This window comes from Sminthopsis crassicaudata, chromosome 1, assembly GCF_048593235.1.
Source record: "Sminthopsis crassicaudata isolate SCR6 chromosome 1, ASM4859323v1, whole genome shotgun sequence".
In the NCBI taxonomy this organism is placed as follows: domain Eukaryota; kingdom Metazoa; phylum Chordata; class Mammalia; order Dasyuromorphia; family Dasyuridae; genus Sminthopsis; species Sminthopsis crassicaudata.
In genome coordinates, this window is record NC_133617.1 from 585117784 (window position 1) to 585138977 (window position 21194).

Genomic DNA, 21194 nt, shown 5'->3' on the forward strand with positions numbered 1-21194 from the left:
GAGGTGTGGACTGTTGGAAGTGTTATGTAGAGTCTGGACACTGATCTCCACTGAAGTTATAGTTGAAACTGTGGGAGACCTTATCATTGCTGAGAGAAGACAGAGAGAAAAGACAAAACTGAATTCCTGAGCTATCATTAGATATTAGCAAAAGAGAAGAGAAAAAAAAGAGTCAAAAAAGCTTTAAGATGTGGGAGTAGATCCAGAATAGTGTCGTTTCATGAATACTACACAGGGAAGGAGAGAGTTTCAAGGACATAGTGCTTGACAGTTTCAAAAGCTTCAGGAGGGTCAAGGTAGAATAACAGTTCTATCAAATCTTCCAAACAATAAATGACCACCATCTGGAAGCTTTTAGAAAGGAAGTAGATAGGAGCGAATCCAGATTACAAGGGATTTAAAAGTGAATAGAAATAAGTATACTGTATATGTTCACCAATTACTATATTTTAAAAAATTTTGTCCTTTCAATCATCTGTGTATGGAATAAATAAAACCCTCCCTAAAGAAAAAAAAAGAAAAGAAAAGATAAATGAATAGAAAGTAGAGATAATACAGATAACCTTTCAAGAAGTCTGAAAATGTATTAAGCCAAAATAATTGTTTTTAATATGAGAGAACTGAGTTTTTATTGGTAAGAGAAGAACCTGGATGAGAAAATGTGGAGAGGGGAAGTGATGAGCCTGAGTCACAAATAGGTTGAAGACTAAGTTATCAGGTAAGACAATAGGAAAGAAGGAAGGACAGGAGGTTGTATCTGGAGAGAGGAAAATCCTCAGGTATTTTGCAGTTTCATGCTACGAACTAGACAGAAAGCATGGCTGTACTTGAAATCTAAAGTACAAGGGATAGGAATCAGTGATAGACTCATCTCTGAGAACTAGAAGATAGCTAAGTTTAGAGAGATTCTTAAAAGGAAGGCTGGCCACTAGGTGATGATTTTTTTTTTCCCTTTTGGCCACAGTAAATTAGAAAGACTGTCTACTAAGGTGTGGAGAGGCTGCAATCTGCACATGAGGGAATACCCATACTACTGAAATCATGCATTATTGGAGTGAGATGGTGTTTATAAGTAACCAACAAACTGCTTTTTTTTTTTTAATCACCCTGAAGTCATTGGCATGGGAATATATACTGTCAGTTAAGATGACTGATATAGTTGGCTCAGAAGGGTCCAGTCATCTTTCTTAAATGTATGCCATATATCAGCAGTATATTAGAAGAAAGAGGGATGGACTTAGAGACAGAAGAAATCTGAATTCAAATTCTTCCTCTGACATTTACTAGCTGACATTTACTGAATAAATCAGTCAGTCATTCACCTAGCATTTATTCTTGTTGTTCAGCGATTTTTCAATAATGTCCAAGTTTTCCTGACCCTATATGGTATTTTCTTGACAAAAATAATGGAGGATTTTGCCATTTTCTTCTCCAATTGAGAAAGCTGAGGCAATAGAGTTAAACAACTTGCCACGAGTCACATAGCTAGTGTCTCTGGAAGAGGAGTACTCCTAATATTAGCATTTATTAATCACCTTCTAAGGTCCAAGAAAAAACACAGTTCTTTCTCTCAAGAAGTTTACCATCTAATGGCCTAAATAACAAACAAATACAATCTTTGTGAATCTTGGTTTTCTCATCTGTAAAACAGGTATGTCCATAGCACTCAGACATTTTGGTGTCAGAGTCAGGAAAGCCTCAGTTTTTGTCCCATAGTTGATACACACAGATTGACCCTGGGTAGTTGCTTCTTAGTATGTCTAAAGCAATTCTTTAAAACTATAAGTCATAGATCCGTTTTGGTAAAAGGAATGTCTTTACCTGTAGTTTTTTATATGAGAGAAATCACAGGCCTCCTCCCCATTACCTGTCTCCCCTCAACATCCCCCTCAAAATGTTGTAAAGCAATTTGCAAATTCAGAGTATAAAATGCCAGCCATTATTTTTATTAGTAAAATCCAATTCTGCACAAAAAGGAGGCCAGTAATATATAAAGCATGCTAGTGACCTGTAAGCCAAAACTATTATCTATTAAATAATTAATGGAGCTTTGTGGTCTTTTTAGTTGATGAAATAATTTTAAAAGACTAATAAATATGCAATCTGCACCTGTTTATAATTACAAAGGGAGTTTTATGCCTGATTATTATATGAAGAAAGAGAAAATTTACCCTTGTTTTAATCCCCAAACAATAATGCCCAAGAAGTGAAGCAAAAAGCATGAGTCATGTATATACATTTGGTGGCCCCCATGATAACTTTAGTGCTTTCAAGTGGGAGGCCATTTTTGTTCTTCGTTTTAACCACTAAACCAAGACTTCTGTTATGGGGAAGAGCAATCTGCCACCAGGGCCTGAACCAATCACTTGCACCTGCTTTCTCTGGTCTTAGGGCAGATGGTACATCATAAAAATAAAAGCCGTGGAAAAAAACCGCACAGAAATATATTCCCTTTAAAACTCTTCAGGAGGTTCATTTTCCTAACGCCTGATGTCATAAATATACATGCTTTATGTTAATGTCCTAGCTCTGCATTTAGTGATTGATGCTGGGGCCTATAAAAGGTCACTTAGCCCCAATCAAATGCTCATCTTTACAGAGTTACACAGAATTTGAACACAGCCTTTAGTGCATAGGCTAGGGCAGGATGATTTATCCTTTATACACTAATGAGAACTTTGAGTAACAGATGCTGGTGCTCAGGGTACTGCTTCTCCAGCCCCTACCCCTTAGCTATGAGCTCCATTCATTTATTAAAACTACTTTCCCACCTCTGAGGCAACATCCATTGACCTGTGTCATAATTAGATACATTTGATTGGAAAAGCAGCAAGACTAAGGTTTCACTATTTATGTCAATGAATCAAGTGATCAATAAGCATTTATTATCCATGAGCTAGGAGTGGTACTAAGCATTAGGGATACAAATAAAGGCAAAAACAGTTCCTGTGCCTAAGAAGTTCACATTTTAATGCAGGAGACAACATATAAATGACTGGGTTTATAACAGATATATTAGAAGGTAAATGTTTGGTAATTTTAGTTTGCTGGGACCTGGTCTGCACTAATGCAGCCTGCATTGGACTGTGCTGCATTCTCATCCCAGTGCAACAGACTTTTGGGGCAGAATTTCTAAGTTATCTTTGCTGGAAAATTATTTTACTTGTTTTTTTTTTGTTTGTTTGTGGGTTCTGACACTCCAGAATTTGTGTTGAGACATTATTTGAAGTATTTTTGGAGGAGTTTTGGGGAGAATCCTTCCTTTTCTCGCCATCTTGGCTCTGCCCCATGGGGTATGAGATCTCAGAAGAGAAGGCACTAGCATCTAGAGAGACCAGGAAAGTCCTCTTGCATAAAAAAGGAGTTGAGTCTTAAAGGAAACTAAGAGATGAGGAGGAGGGAGGAACATTTCCAGCATGTGAAGACATGGATACAGCAGATAGAATGTTGCACATGGATATGGGAGATAGAATGTTGCATTCAAGGAAAAAGAGGTAGGCCAGAATTTCAGAACTGAATAGAAGAAATCTGTTGAATCCAGTTTCACTCTTTGTGTTGTCACAGTTTCCAAATACTAATATGCTTATAAAAATTGTGCTAGAATTAATGTTCATTTTATATTGAGACCTAAGAACATTGCTATAAATGAAAGGTTCTAAGCTCACAATTTACTTACAATAGAAAGTCTGTGGCAACAACTAGATATTCAGAAGGGGAAAAAAAGCAGTAGTAAGATACCAATTGGATGGTACAGAAGATAGAGTGCTAGATCTGGAGTCAGGAAGACCTAAATTCAAATGTGGTCTTGGATAGTTCTTAGCTGTCATTTAATTCTGTTTGCCTCAGTTTCCCCATCTGTAAAATGAGCTAGAGAAGGAAATAATCCATTCCAGTGTTTTTGCCAAGAAAAACTACAAACGGGTCATAGTCAGGCTCAAATGAAACAATTGAACAACAACAAAAACATTCTGTGGCATAGAGTCCATTAACTGTATTGTTTTACTAAGATGCATAATAGAAACTTGTCCCAACATAACCATCCTACGGTTTTTCTCCTTGCCCACAGACTTAATCTTAATATTCCTTATTCACAAGACAACACGACCTCTAGAAGTACTGGAATTACTGAATTTTGAATCAAAAGTAGGATTGTGATAACTTAAGCTTAATTTGAATAATTATAAATAGGACATAATTAAACATTTTAATAGAATATAAACTCTCTGAGGACAGATATTATTCAACTTGGTATCTGTAGTATCTGGCATCATTTTTGGCAGATTACTGTTGCTTATTAGATATTTAGTAAGCTAGTAATTTCAGGGTACCTGGAACTAGGAAATGAACTTTGCCAAATCAAATTATTAAATTAGTGGGCTTACTTCTATAATAACTGTGGAATTGGTGCAGTGGATAAAGTACCAGCCCTGAAGTCAGAAAGAACTGAGCTCCAATCTGCCCTCAGACACTTAATACTTCTTAGCTGTGTGACCCTGGGCAAGTCACTTAACCCCAATTGCCTCAGGGGGGAAAACATGTGGATTAAACTCACCAATTAAAATCCACTAGTTTCTTTAGCTATATTTAAAAGCAAAATAGAAGAGCAAGATAGCTTTGGTATAAAAATTTAACTGTCACTAGAAGACCTTATATAATATTTTTACTTCTACCTGGACTTAAAGCATACTACATGAGACCCCTGAATATATTTCCCCTCAAACAAATATAAATTAATCTTTATTTCAAAATTTCATCAAAAATATTGATACATAATAAAGACTTTGGAATATAGACTTACTTTGTTTAACTTTATAAAATTGTCTAGCCCAGCCTCCAGAGGATTTGTATCACAATTCATCTATAAAGAAAAAAAAAAAAAAAAAAGACATTTTAAAATTAAAAGGTTGTACAATAGTTTTAAAAACTATTGTTCTACAAGTTTTTTCCTTAAAAAACCCCCATAGTTTTCCATTTTTCCCTCTAATTTTATGAAGACAAATTTCAAATAAAGATAGATTTCTAATAACTTTTTCAATAGATGGCGATCATTGTGTAACTGAAAAGATGGAAGTTTACTTTTAAATTTGTTTTGTTGAAAATTTATTTGGCATGTAAAGTACATAGAATTATCCTTGGTTAAAATACAGATCTCTAAAATATATATTTATTTATACATCTTTATATAATGTTCTTTGTACTGTTTCAGGTATATAAATAATGAAAAGATATTGCCCCATGTTATTAAAAGTCTAGAATAAGAAGTTAAAGATAGAACAAGTGGAAATTGCTTTCCTACAGAGCATGGAAAAGAAGAGGAGAGAAAGAAGGTCCAAAGTCCTTGAAATAAATATAAGGTCTTAAATTATACTTATGCATAAATCTGGGTCTAAACTATTACTGTATTAGACCCAAAATATAGACCACACTACTAAAATAAGCTTACTTCAGAACATTCATGTGTAACACAGAAATTTTCCCATAAAATTGCAAATAAAATTGCTATGTATTTTTCCATTTATATATATATATATATATATTTACGAACACTGATCCCAACAACTTTCTTTGTCATCATTTTACTAAAAAGTTCTGATAGAAGTTATATTTGGGTAATGAAATCATAACTTTTTAGATGTGGCTTAAATTCAGATATATAAACTAGACCTGAACTGAAAGTCATTTTATTATGATTCAGGGATCTGAGACTTTCAGACCATCCTAAGATACTATCAAGCTTTTGAGGAGAAAAATATCAAGCTCCATAAAATTGATAAATAACAAAAGTTTATCATTTCTTTCAATGATATGTAAAATCTGGATTCACTGCCAAATCAGATCAAGCTACAAATGCTATGAAAAGATTTGTACCCTCAAAGATTCAGCATCAAAGTGTCCAGGGAAGAAAGAAAAGAGTGATTGGTGTAGTAACACTAGATGGCTCTCTAATACTACTGGGAAATTTGAAGGTTACTGAGTTTAGGAAGAGAGCTAAAGAGGAAGAAAAAGAGATAAAATAGCATAAGTGAATGAGAGAAGAAAAAGGGGAGAGGGGGTGACAGAATAGATTGCAATGAGATTTTGGACAAAAAAAAATAAGGATTTGTAATTCAAAAGTATTCTTGGACTGTTAGGCTTTTTCTCTGACTTGAATCAAGATAGTTTTCTTCTCTTCTCCTCTCCTTTACTTTTGCTCTGGATTAAATGTTGGGACAGAAAACACTTTTTAAAATGAAAATAGATAGGAGTGGAGGTTTTTTTGTTCTCCAAAGTTAAAATCAATATGGATGAATGCGTCTTTGAAAGTTCATAAGTAAGGCTACCCTGATGTTCTTTAGTCTAAATGAACATTTTTTCTATCTTTTAAATATTAAGACAAAGACTATTAGTTAGAGAGAGAGAGAGAGAGAGAGAGAGAGAGAGAGAGAGAGAGAGAGAGAGAGAGAGAGAGAGAGAGAGAGAGAGAGAGAGAGAGAGAGAGAGAGAGAGAGAGAACAAGGAAGGGAAGAAAAGAGAGAGAAGGAAATGGCAAATTAATACAGTATCTTTGCCAAGAAAACCCTCGATGGAATCAAGAGGAATATGGACATAAATGAAAATGATTGATTGAACAACTGTATATATGTACACATACACACACATACACACACACACACAACTTCAAAGATAGTATTGATCAAATTACTCTTAAACTCAATTAGAAGTGGGTAGTGGCGATGATAGGTATCCCTCCTGTCATCCCAACTTGGTAAATGTTTCAGGAGCAATTTTGGAAGTCCACTAAGTGATTCTGCTGGACATTAAGTTGTGAACTCCTTGAGGGCAGAGACTAGGTTTTTGTCTTTTTTTTATATCTTCATTACTTAGCACACAGTTGGCACTTAATATATGATTATTGATTGAATACTTCTTGACTATTGACTGACAAAACCATGAATACCAGAGGGAAAGGGAATGTACTAGAGCCCCAGTAGGATTAGCCCTAGCCAAAATTATAAAGTAGTCAAGATCTATCTTAATGCCAATCTCTTCTAATGATCCTCCTTGTCTTACTGACCCTTAGTTGACTGTACTAGATGCAATAAGAAGCAGGGTACCTGAGTGGATAGTGTTAGATTTGGCATTAGTAAAACCATGGTTCAAATCTCACTTCTTATACTTGCTACTTGTGTGACCTTGGACAAATCCCACAAAGCCTTTTAACTTTAGTCACTTCATCAATAAAATAATCATGCTTGCAGCAGCAGGGTTACTGTGAGCTTCAATTGAGGGAATAAATGTTGAACACTGATGGCTTTAAAGTATTTGATGTACTTAAAGTACTTGATATTATCACAATCCCATCTCCCTGAATCTTCCCTTCATGTGTCAACATTCTCTTGTTATCCAACACCTGACCCAGATTTCCATTAAAAACTCCCTGAAAGTTATCTTGTCTAAAGCTTCTTAACATGGCCCTCAATTCTCTTAATCATTGTTGTTTTTATGCTTTCTGTGTCATGACTACATTTGGGGGTCATATAACTTAATATAGTGATTAGATTTAATATCAGTAAATGTTTTATTTATATACCTATATATCCAGGGTCACATTAAAATTTCTGTGGTGAAAAGGAGTCCTAAATGGAAAAAGTTTAAGAAGCCTTGGACTAGTCCAAACTTCTACCCAGGGCAGGGCAGGAATCCTTTCTGAATATTTCTGACAGATTGTCACTTTGCTTCTGCTTTCACAACTCAGTTCTGAGAAGGTTACTAATTCACAAAACTGCTTACTTTATTTCAGGGAATCTCTGATTGATAGAGATAAATAAAAAGTTGATTTGAGGGGGGACTATAATGCAAGGCCACGTTTATACCTATTAAATTTGACATAGTTTATGCCCATAATTCCAATTTATTGAGATATTGTAGAATCCTGATTCTGCCATGAAACATGTTAATATTCTCAGCTTTTTGTCATTTGCAGATTTAATAAGTATGTCTTCATTTAAGTCATTAGTAAAGCTGTCAGATTGGATGGGGCCAAGAAAAAAATTCTATAGCTCCCAATGGGAGAGACATCTCTAGAGTCTCAACATTCTTCATTTACTCAATATTCTTTATTTGTGGTCACTGGACCAGTTCAAACTCACTAAACATCCAGCCCACATTCCACCAACTTCTCCCCAAGGATATAATGAGAGGCTAGATATCTCTTTAAAATAAAAATGCACTATTGTCTATGGTATTCCCTGATTACCATTAAAATAGCTTTTATGAACAGTAATAGCAACTTACATTTTACAAAGCATTTCCCTAAAAATGTAGTCAGTTAGGCATGACCTATTCTTGATGAACCAGTGCTGACTTGCTGTGTGATCAGCACTTCCTTAGCTAAATATTCTTAAGCACTCAATATTCCATTCTAGAATTTTGTTGGGAGTTAACGTGAAGTTCATCAGGCTGTTGGAAAATTTGGATTACATTCGATCACTTCTATCCTTCTAGTAAGAGATATTATTGTATAATGGGTAGAAAACTGATCTTGAAGTCTAGAAGTTCCTCTAACAAATACTGGCTATGTATACTTAGACACCTATTTATTTTTTCAGTGCCCCAGCCAACTCTTTATGACCATAAGTTAAAGATATCAATCTATGTCCACATAAGGAAGTTCTATACTGGGAATTCTTTATACCAATGAAATCACAGATCCTTTTTTTTTTTTCTTTTTTTTTTTTTTTTTTTTTTTTTAGTTCTTCTGGAACATCTCTATCTTTACATGATTTTTCAAAAACTACAACCACACTCTCAAGTTCCTTCAGAAATCTAGAATTTCATGCATCAAATCCTAAAAACCTGGGGTCATTTGAAGTAGTTTTCACAATCCTTTTTACCCAGCATGGGTCTCAATTCCCTTAATCATTATTGTTTTATGCTTTCTGTGTTGAAGACCTTCTCTGAATCAAGATCAACATGAGTGGGTTCTTTCTTCTCTCAGTTATTTGTTAATATTCAATCACTAGGAGGTATTGCTTAAGCCATCCAAAATCCTAGTCAATTCCTTATCAGTGCTCCATTGCACTTTAACTTACTTCATAACTCCAACTACCAATACTTTCCTTTATTGTGAGTACTGATACAAATCCCAACCTCCCCATGACTTAGCAATTAGTGTTGGAGAATTGTAGCCAAAAATTAGCACCCTACAAACCTACTGGTAAAGAGCTTCTTTGGCTTAATTAGATGGGTCTTTGGACAAAAGACATACAGCAGTCAGAGCTATACCTGACTTGAAGGGACCTTCCAGAGCTTCATTAGCTTAAAATTTAAGAATCTAGAGCTATGCCTATCTATAAAGAAGCATTAAAGAGAGACTTTAAAAGAAAAAAATTATTTTTCTAATTACTAAATTCCTATGATAACTAAGTCATGTTATTTCTAGAATCAGAATTAAGTTTAATATCAGGCAAAGTTAGTCCTAGTGAGAACATAAATAAAACAATAAAAAATGAATATTTCATAGTTATGTATATGAAAGATTATTAGAATTTCAGACCTCTGACCCCCAGGCTCTGAAAGCTTTTTCCATTCTTAAGGCATTCATGGCATAAGTTCCAAAATTGTCAATTCCTTCCTCCTGGCCTGCTTCCATGATGGCCCCATAGAGCATGGCAGAGTCTTCTTGTCTGTGGTAGAGTTCCCAGCCCAGCTCACCTGAAATAAACTTACCGTTATCATGCAATCATCATGAAGCAACAAAGGTCACTGATTCTAACATACATTAGCTAGAAATCCATAAAACAAGGGAAGAGAGTCTACTTATGCAATAAGCGTATATTGTTGATTTTCTTAAAAGTGTGTTTTAGACAAATTATAACAAAACCTGATTCCAAAGCATTCTTTTAGCAAGTCATTTTATGCTGTTTGCCTCAATATTCTCATCTGTAAAACGAGCTGTAAAGTATGAGGTCAGAAAGCTAGATACTACTGAAAAAAGATTCAACAGCAATAACATAAAATAGTGATGTCCTTTTCTAACTATAACACAGATATAGGTGTGATTCTAATCCCTTGAAACTAGTATAATGATCCTTAATGGCTTTTTGTAACATAACAATCTTTGTAACACAGATAGTTGTTAAATGGATAAACAATAGTAGTGTTGTTGTTTTAAGATAATTGTTTTCAAAGTTTAGTTCCCTCTGAAACACTGGTATAACAGACTGCTGAATTTAGAGTCGGGAAGATCCAGGTTTAAATATTGACTTGGACACTATGTATCCCTGCTGGGATAATAATACCTATAGTAATTTATTTTTATAAATGTTGTCAAGCCAAAATGAAATAATGTACAATATAAATGTCAAATATTATCATTAAGACCTTCCTTTAAACTTTAACTATCAGAGTTGTGGATTTTCTTAATGCTTTTGTTGTCTCATATCACTATTTTGTGCTCACTTTCTTTCTTCACTGCTTGTTAACAATTTCTACAATGACCAGAGCAGTACATTTTCCTACTTGATTGTCCTGATCATTTGTGGATGGGTAGAAAGGGATGAGAACCACCTTAGAGGCTAAAATGATATTTCTACTTACTATGTCCTACTGTGTAGCCAGTACCTATTTCCCCTAAATTGTCCACATTTTGAAGGAACCAAAGAATGGGAATTTTGAGGCTAAATAGTCTCAGAGGATTAGAGTACTCTGAGCTTTGAGACGTCATGGGGGATGACGTGATGGAAAATCTTTGAAAAAGGACAATACTATTACACATTTCTTTCTATCTAAGGGGACCCTCTAACTCAGAGAATTCAGAGTTCAGAGTTAGCAGAGGTCAAGCAGTGGGTGTAGATCCTGTGGCCTGGTTGACAAAGATCCCAAAAGCTAATGAAAGAAGAAGGTATCAGGTTTTGGGTGTCTTCAAAAGAAGATTCTGGCTAATTCCCTGGGATAGCTGGCTGATTCCTTGGGTAGTAGTCTCACATGGTCAGAGTTTAGGAGCTGGGAACATTAACTACTAAAAACTGGGGGTAAGATGATTTTTCCTTCAATGAATCAATTAATTGACAAGAAGTTTTTAAGTGCTCACCATTATGTGGAAAGTACTAGAGATGCAAAAGATAAATGCAAAATAGTCCCTGCTCTCAATAAATATTCACTTTACCCTTTCCCTGGAACTTTAATTTTGTTTAATGGTAAATGGGAAGATACTGGGTATGCTTACCAAAAAAAAAAAATTGTATTTTCTTTTAAATCTTTTTATTTACTTAATATTTTCCCCAGTTACATTCAAAACATTTTTTTACATTTGTTTTTAAGATATTTGAGTTCTAGGTTCTAAGATTTGTATTTTTTGCAGAGAATTAAGTATAAAGAAGGGTGTGAGAATAAAGGGTTGAACATTTGGATTTTATTAGGATAAACTATAGTTCCAAATGTAGGTTTAAAGTTGTAATTTCTCTACTACAAAGGGAGTTTAGTTTGGCACTGAAAGAGGAAAAAATGGGGATCAAAGTGAACCCTTTTGCATGCAAAGTTACTTCAACTTTTAACTCTAGTCTTGGAGCATCATCTAATGTCGCACTCAGATATGGCCCATATTCTAAGTTTTGTGGATCCTTGCATGGTCCCACTTTCCTTTTGGAGTCAAAATAGAGCATAAGCCCCTGTGTGCATGGGGAAATCCCTCTTATATAAGGCTAAATAAGGTTTGGTGACTAGATGTGCATTTAAATTATCTGTGTTTTCTTTGTTCCTTACCATCCTGAATAATTAAGAATTGGTCACACTCTAGCTTTTAATTGCACAGTCATAGCAGTGGCACCAGGCAAATCCTTCCATATGAATAACATTGTAAACACACTTAACAGATTTTATATATATATATTGCCTCATTTGATGCTCATTACAACTGACCTGTGAATTGTATAGTACAAATGTTATTATCCCCATTTAGCAGATGAGGAAACAGAAGCTGCTTAAAGACACTAAAGGACTTGCATAAAGTCACACAGCTACCACATAGGCAGCCTGACCAAGTCCAAGCTTTGTAACTCTAAATCCATTTTCTTTTCTGTTATATGTCATTGTTTTTAGGAGATATTTGAAAGGTTTATATTAAGGATCTTAAATTTTTTGTGTCATGGATTCCTTTGGCATGGATCATTTCTGGTGAAGTCTATGGAATCCTTCTCAAAATATTTTTAAATTTTTTTTTTAAAAATACCTAACAAAGAAAATCAATTATATTGAAATAAAGAGGTCATTTTTTTAGTCACCTTCATGAACTCCCTGAAATGTTCATGGACCTTAGGTTAAGAAGTCCAGAGAATAATTCTAGAGCACTGGAAAAGGTGTTGGAAATCATCTCTAGTATCTGAGATGAAGGGACTTCCTCATATGCAGAATATATCATTCTTCCCAATGTAACTATAGCCACATTCCCTCATTCTTTCTTTATCTGTTGAATTAGTAATGACATATTGGACTGGGCATCAATAGGACACTTATGAAAGACAAAATAGAAGATGTTTATCAAAGACACTCATGGAAACATCTAAAATTATAATAAAATAATAAAAATAAAAATATAATAAAATTGGGTGAGAACAGCTGCTTTGGACCCCCATCTAAGATAGATTTATGTATATACACATGTGTATATTATAATGCTTACATATATGTACATATTTGTATATAGAAGGATGACATATATTATTATCCCAAAAGATTTTATAAGATTCTAATTAATGTGATCAGGTTGGTCCCAAACTCTCACCTGTATAGGATATCCTAATAGCAGTAACAGGAATATTAGAAATTGTTAAAGGCTTAGATTGGAGGAATTTGAATGCATCATTACTAAGATCAGCAGAGGTCAATTTCTGAAGCACTCTTCTTGCTGATGGTCCTGCTACTCCCAAGACTCCAAGCTCATCTGTAACATTTTCAATCTCAACTTTATATCCACCTTTCACAATTTCTTCTTCAATCCATCTGTATTTTGAAGAGTAAACATTTTGTTAAAAATCTTTTCTGGGCAAATTATTCCACAATATTATTTTCTTGAGGCTTTATTTGAAGATTAAAGATATCAAATACATTAAGAACTCTGATCAATGCAATGATCAATCACAATTCCAAAGGACTGATAAACATTTAGGGCTAGGTAGATGGCGCCATGGTGCAGAGAGTACCAGGTCTGAAGTCAGGAAGACTCAAGTTCCTGAATTCAAAGTTGACTTCAGACTTGCATTAGCTATGTGACCCTGAGCAAGTCCCTTAATCTTGTTTGCCTCAGTTCCCTTATCTGTCAAATGAGCTGGAGAAGGAAATGGCAAACCGCTCCAGTATCTCTGATACTGAATGGGATCACAAAGTTTAGGACACAATTGAAATGACCAAACGATAACAGCAATTTCCTGACAGAACTGATGGATTCAAAATTTTCAGACACAGCCAATGTGAGAATTTGTTTTGGTTGACTATGCATATTTCTTAGAAGGGTGGGGTTGGTGTATTTTTTTCCAGTGGGTGGCGAAGGAATAGATGGATAGGCAGAAAGAAGGCTGGTAAAAGCATATGCTTACAAATTAAAAAAAAATTAAACAACATAATCAATTTCCCAAAAGATGACATAAACTATTCAAATTCCATAAGCCCTACTCTCAAAATCAAAGATGGGAAGTTGAACAGGTCCTGTCACATGCCACCTCAGAATGACTATTCTCTGCCTGGAGCTCCTTGCAAAGCCCTGCCTCACTTAAATCCAATTTACTTGCAAGTCAAAACATTATACTCCTGATGTCACTAGTTCTTGGTGAGAATAAAGGAGGAATAATAACAATCTGCCCTGTTGTTCAACTCAAGTTCCAAAGACTTAATAACTTGGAATTGACTGGTGTAGTGAACCAGATTTTAGACTTAAAATAAAAGAACTGCGTACAAATTTTGGTTCTATCAATGTGTCTTTGAGCAAATTACTTGCTTTCTGAGCCGCATTTTCTTTATCTATAAAATGGGGATAATAATACCAGTAATACCCATGTTACAAAATTGTTAAGATTAACTTCATATATGGCACTTTATAAAATGCTGTATGTGTCAGTGTTATTATTAACCTGGATAATTGGTTAATAACTGACATATGACTATAGTTTATTTTTACAAAGTCCTTTACTTATTTCATTTATTGCTTACAATTATGGGTGGTAACTGGGAAGCATCGGTATCCCATTTTACAAATGAGTTTCAGAAAAATAAAGTGATTTGCTCAAGGTGCACAGAACAAATATCAGACCCAGGACTTCAGCCTAAGAGTTAGATTTTAAATTCTATATTTTTTCTATCATGTCACAGCTATCTCCTTCAATTGGAGAGATGCCAATACAGATAAGTACCATACAAGAGGAAATGTCAAATTTCTCAAATGCAAAATGAGAAATGAAAGGCTATATAAAGCCATTCTTTGCCTGATTTCTTATCCAGTCTTAATCATTGAGTGGGTTTGCCTAACTCTAACTTAAAAAGGTCAAGATCCCCCACTGCATCTAGAGCCATCTCCAGTCATCCTGATCTGTATCTTGTCCAGATGTACCCAGAGGGCTCTGGAGGAGAAAAAGGAAAGTGACCTTGCCCAGTTCTCCCTCACTTAAATCTAGTTCACTTGCAAGTCATGCCATCATCTTCCAGATGTCCTGAAGGACAAACTACAATACCACCAACATCACTTCTCTTTTGGGCTCTATGTGACACAATGGATGGAGCTCTGGGCCTGGAGTCAGTGAAAGCCCAAGTTCAAATCCATCTCTAGACATTAGTTGTGTGACCCTGATCAAGTGAATTAACCATATTTGCTTCAATTTTCTCATCTGTAAAATGAGTTAGAGAAGTAAATAGCAAATAACTAGTATTTTTGCCAAGAAACATCACAAAGGGGTCAGAAAGTGTTGGACATCATTGAAAATGATTGAACAACAAAAATTTCTCTGTGAAATCTATTATACAAAATGGTGGCTTAGCAGCTGTGGGACACAGTGGGTAGAACATTGGGCCTGAAGTCAGGAAAACCTGAGTTCAAATCCAATCTCCAATATCTTTGCCAAGGAAACCCCAAATAGGGCTGCAAAGAGTCAGATAAAACTAAAAGGAATAACAATATGCAAAAATTCATCCTTACAAGAATAGGTGATAATTGTTTAATATTAATTATTTTGCCAAAAATTGAGCATGGTTCACTTTAAATGGTGATTTCTTAAACATTGTGTTTTCAAAATGTCAGTCTAAGCCCAAGTTTCCAGAAGGCTTCCCCTCTGTAAAATGAGACTCCAGTCATTACTTCAAGTCACTGATGCTTCTTGGAATCAAATGCATAATTGCTCTGGCCCTGGTAAATAGGGTTATAAAAACTTCAAAGATTTCTAATTTCTATGAGCTTCTATTGAATGCCTCTATAGAGACTATTTATTATAATAGATATTGTGTGCTCTGCGGGGTTTTTTCAATTTTCTGTCATGAGATGTCCCTCTTCACTAATCTATGATAGTCCCTCTGGTCTTAGATATATCTAATCAGAGTACATGATGTTATATAGTTTTAAAACAGCAAAGCATTCTGGGTAAGGACAAGGCTATGTTATGATAATAATACTGTATGACAATAAAGGTCAGACATCAGATAGAATAAAAGTCTGGCCTTTATACTGAAAGGCCAATAATTTAAATATAGCACTAGATCAAAGGAAAAGCAGCAATAAAGGAACACTAATTTGGAATAATAATAACAATATCTCATATTTATGTAATACTGTAAACTTCACATAATGTTCTGCATATATTGTCTTCTTTGATTTTCACAACAAATCCTGTGAGGAAGGTACTAATATAACCTTCATTTTAAATTTGTTCAGTTATTTTCCAGTTGTGTCCAACTATTCATGATCCCATTTGGGATTTCTTTTTTTTTTTTTTTTATTTTATAATTATAACATTTTTTGACAGTACAAATGCATAGGTAATTTTTTACATTATCCCTTGTACTCTCTTCTGTTCCTAATTTCCATTTGGGATTTCTTGATAAAGATGCTGGAATAATTTGACACTTTTTTTCTCAGCTCATTTTATAAATGAGGAAATGGATGCAAAGTTAACTTACTTGCTCAGGGTCACACAACTAGCAAAGTGTCTAAGGCTTACTTTTCCCGGTTTTAGGTCCTGAGCTTTGTGCACTATAGTGCCACCCAGATACTTGCTATTTTCATTTTACAGATGAGTAAACAGATAGTTGATCTGAAACTAATAGACTTGTTAACTCAACTATAACTAACGGTTAGTTTCAGCCTAAAAGTTCAATAGGAAAGACTTTGTCTCAGATTTATTTAAATGGTAGAATTCTAACTCACTCTTTCTGACTTAATCATTCTAGATTTTACAAAACACTTTTTATACTTAACTTGGTATATCTTTTTATACCATGGAAAGAACTCCCAGACGCAATAATTTCTTTTTGGCTGTTTTTCACCTATCCATTTTTTTTTGTTTGGTTGCCTTATATCCCACACTGACTGGAACTCCATGAGTTGAAAGAAATGTTTATTGATTGATTTGTTTCTCTTTTAAATAAATCTATAAGGGATATATTCAGAAATAAACGTAATGAAAAAGCAAAAGAAATTAATACAATTAAAAATATTTTTTTAAAAAGTCAAAAGCTTTTAGAAATTGGAAGTACAGAGTAAGGTAATGCTTTCATTCCCTGGTATTTCAAAGGAAAGAAGGAATTCCACCCCTGAAAGCTTATTCCATTTTTTTGGTCATTTCAATTATGTTTGACTCTCTTATGGTCCCATTTTTGGGTTTTCTTGGCAAAGATATTGGAGTAGTTTTTCCATTTCCTTCTCCAGCTCATTTTACAGATGAGGAAACTGAGGCAGGTATCATTAAGTGACTTCCCCAGAATCTCACAGCTACTAAGTGTCTGAGGTCAGATTTGGACTCAAGGAAGATGAGTATTCCTGATTCCAGGCCTAGAATTCAAACTACTTAGCTGCCCCTATTGAGTCCATAGTTACTGGATTAAAATCATACTTGCCTCAGGTCGTGAAGCTCTGACCCAGAACCAGTTATCAGTAAGAACTCTCCTGGGGATTGCTGACAGACAGTCAACTCAGCATAAACTCTGCCTTTTGGTGTCAACATGTGACTTATATTTGTGAAACCCACCTGGAACAAAGGAATATATAATTTACTTTTGGTTAAAGGGCGAAAAAAACTTTTTGTTTTCCTGGTACAAAATATAAGCAAATGAAAAAGCTTTTATTTTTCTCACTTCTGCTAGGTAATACAACTTTAGATTATTCCTTTTTGTGTTAAATTTAACTAAAAAGATTCATTTCAAAATTGTTCTCTTAGATTATTATTTTTAAATAGTTCACCCTTTCCAGTTAGTCTGCAGTTTTAAAGTCCAAGTTATTAATAATCAATACTGTCTTCAAGTTCTTGACAAAATTTTCCCTTGAATATATTGCATGATCCTTGAGGGCAGGAACCAAATAGCATTTATTTTTGTATCTTCCCAAGGCCTAGTATATTCCATAGAGTAGATGTAACCTAGATGGCATATTGCATATGGTAGATGTTGAATGAATGAATGATTAAAATAATGATTAAACAGAGTAGATCACTTAATTAAGACCTTTGATGATCCCAGAAGTATACTCTTCCTTTAAGATAACTCACTGATTATATACAATTTTGAATATATAAAAGAGACAAAACTAATGGTATAAGCTAAAGGGAATTGCTATTTGTTTCCCTTCTCAAGATCATTATGTATATTAAAATAATTTATTTTCATTGTAATCTGTCTTTGGAGGCTCAGTGACAATGCATAGAACACTAGGCCTAGAGTCAGAAAGGCGTAAATTCAAATCAAATCTCGGATATTTACTAGTTGTATGACCTTGAACAAGTCACTTAATCTTGTCTTCCTCAGTTTCCTCGTCTGTAAAATGAACTGGAGAAAGAAATGACCAACCTCTCTAGTATCTTTGCAAGAAAACTCCAAATGGGTTAATGAAGAATCAGATTCAACTGAAATAACTGAGCAATAGCAAAAAATCATCTTTTCAGAAAAGAAAGTAAAAGACTGAATGATCCAACAGTCCATTACCCCTGAACCTTGTGAACTCATATTCTTATTTACCTTTGGAATGACATTTGCAAAGAGGCGATCCAACAGTTTAAGAGAATCTTTGCCTCTGACCTTAAACTTGCCAAATGGTGTTAGGTCAATCACCCCCACTTTTTGCATAACTTGTTGATACTCTGAGCCCACCGGCTGGAACCAGTTTGTCCGGCGAAAGCTTGGCCTGTAACACAATTTTGAATGACATAAGACAATCGACACTACAATTTATGGAATCACAGGACAAAGGAATTTTGACTAAAGCCTGCTTTTTTCTATGCTGCTTAGGTCCTATCCAAGAAAAACTGAAATAAAAACATTCTCTGGGATCATGATCTAGACTGATTCATTTTACAGATTAAAAAGGGGCAACTGGGTGGCCTAGGGCAAAACTTTCTATTCAGGACCCCTTTTTACCTGAGAAAGTTTTATACAACCCCCAAGTATGTAGGTATACAAAATAACTATACAAATCAAACATTACTAATAATAAATCATATTTTCATGACCACCTACATTCAATTATAAGAACCCAAATGGGATCTTAAATCATAGTTTAAGAAAGTGGCAGATAGGTAGGAGGACCTGAGTTTAAATCTAGCCTCAGACACTTACTAGCTATATGACTCTATGACACTTAACTTCCATTGCCTTCAAAAACTACAACCATAACAACAAAAAAGAAAACTGAGACCAGCTGACTTGCTCATGGTCATACATGTAGGAATCATCAGAGGCAGAATTTGAATGAAGTTTCTCTAGTTTCTAGGACTAAAGAATTTTTTTTTTCTATAACACATTGCTGTATAATCAAATTGCAGCTTGCAAATCATGTGAGATGGACTCTAGTCTCCTTTAAGTTACTCATATGTAACTTTTATCCATGAAGCAGTGAATGGGTAAAGTATTAATTCATTAAACTGGGAATAAACAGATCATAAGGACTGTCTAAGGGACAGCTAAGGCCCAAAATGATGAAGGTAATGTGGCTAGTTAGTGACCTGACTGAGAAGGGGTGTCAGCTTCTCAGTAAAGCCCCGCAGCTTGAAAACAAGGTATAATCTGAGAACTAAAATATGAGAGTAGATTGGGGCTGGTATTTACCTAGATCATTCATTCAGAAACCAAATAAAACAAAATGAAGCTGTTTTACCCTTAGAGTGATCCCTTCTGACAGTGTACACAAACTAAAGCCAGTGAATAATGGGCCACGTTGTGCTGAGTAGATCACAACTTTATATAGACATGAAAGCTTTATAAAACAACCAAAATAAGTTTAAAGATAAGGCTAATGCGCTGCTTGATTTACTATTTTCTTTTTGATTGCAAACTCAGATAAAGCACATGTGAATTTGGCAAACTCTTCCCCTTCCCTGTTTGTAGAGTTCTTCCCATGGGGAAACCTCTCCATTATACAAATGATTAATTTTCTTGAGATTTTGCTTGGGTCACTGAAAGTTTAGGGGAATCTGTGTAACCCTGGGGAAGCCATTTACCTCCATTTGCCTCAGTTTCCTGAAAAATGGGGTCAGGAAGAGTCAGAAACAACTGAACAGCAATTGAGAATAAGTTTCTAGCCTGGGACATCCTGACTCTTAGGCCAGCCCACTGTCTACCAGGTACAACTGCCTTTTATTAGTAAACATAATTGGGATTGATAAAAATTCGACCATGCTTTATAGCATTTTAGAAGAATAAAATACTTGTTTGAAAGATATACTTTATCTTAACGGAAAGGGCTTGGTGGATTCTTTCTTCTCATGCTGGAAAGGATTTGCCTTCTGCTCTCCCATGGGGAACCTAACACAGGAGGCCTCCATGATGTTTATGAATGCACAGTTGCACACCACTGCCTATCTATGGCTACTTTTCAGTAAGGTGCTGTTAGACTACCTCAAAGGCAGTCCTTGGGCCATCCTCAGTGTTTCATTGGGATTTTGCATTGGAATCAGAGAGGCCCCTGGAGAAGTGCCCTTATTGTGGAACAGGGACTTCTTAAGTCTTTTGGGTACCAACTAATGCCATTTAAGTCTGGGAATGCCTGGGAAAGCCCAAAGGATTCCTGGGGCCAGACCATAGCTAAGGTTTTAAATCACACTCTTAATCCCCCAAAAGTTCAAATAACAAACAGTAGAGCTAATACCTGCCCAAGAAGCAAAATAACATTTACTAACTACAAGTGGCCCAGAGGAGGGAAGGGAAAGGGGAGAAGGATGACAGACTAGTTCAGCACTGATTTCTTTCCATTTCAAAGCAGACAATTTGTACTATGGTAACAATAACAATGTGGCTTGAGTCATACTTATATCCAGGCTCCAGTCCAGGCTTGTAAAACCAATGTGGCTGCTCCCATCCTGCATGGAAACCCATGGAGCACTTAGATTTAAGGATATTATAAATCCCACTGACTCTTTTAGTAGGTCTCCCAGCAAATCTTTCTTCTTTAGGGTAACCCACTGGAAAAGTGAAAGGACAAAAAAAAAAAGTGAACACATATTTTAATATCATCTAGACAGAAATATAACATATATTTACAAGGTTCCCCAAATACATTTCTTATTTTTAAAAATTCAGAAACAATGACTATGCATTGTAGGGTTAAATGAAGAAATACTGAAATTCCTATTTAGCATCATCCCTACACAAAATCATGAATCCACATTGGATTTTAGGTCTAAACTCTAAAGATCTAAACCTCCATGGTAAAATCAACCAAATAGGGGCTGTCACAAGCCCTCTTATAGAACCACTGTCTAATGACAAATTAGCCTTTACCAATATTGTTGAATCCATAAGACTCCCTCGCTTTGGCCTCTGTATACTGAGTTGTTGTCCATTTTCCATAACGATTGGGATCCAGTTCAATCAGGTCGAAAGGAGGTTCTCCACTAAGGATCCAGTCACTGAGATATTTTCCTACACCACCAGCATGGATAATGCCATATCTTAAAAACAGAGAGATAAACATCCTGGTACTAGAACTTCTGTTAGGGTTTTTTCAATAATGTCACAAGTGATTTTTAAAAAAA

The 21194-nt window shown here is 35.1% G+C and overlaps 1 protein-coding gene across 1 annotated transcript in view; it reads right to left on the reverse strand.

Moving 5' to 3' along the window:
- DMGDH (dimethylglycine dehydrogenase) overlaps window positions 1-21194 on the reverse strand; it is a 92051-nt gene that overhangs the window by 24802 nt on the left and 46055 nt on the right. The window contains exons 8-14 of the mRNA XM_074288262.1: window positions 20941-21110; window positions 20468-20621; window positions 18184-18349; window positions 17071-17201; window positions 12761-12978; window positions 9536-9693; window positions 4799-4858 (exon numbers count right to left, since the gene is read on the reverse strand). Coding sequence (XP_074144363.1) covers window positions 4799-4858; window positions 9536-9693; window positions 12761-12978; window positions 17071-17201; window positions 18184-18349; window positions 20468-20621; window positions 20941-21110 — 1057 coding nt within the window. The remainder of the gene's footprint in view (window positions 1-4798; window positions 4859-9535; window positions 9694-12760; window positions 12979-17070; window positions 17202-18183; window positions 18350-20467; window positions 20622-20940; window positions 21111-21194) is intronic.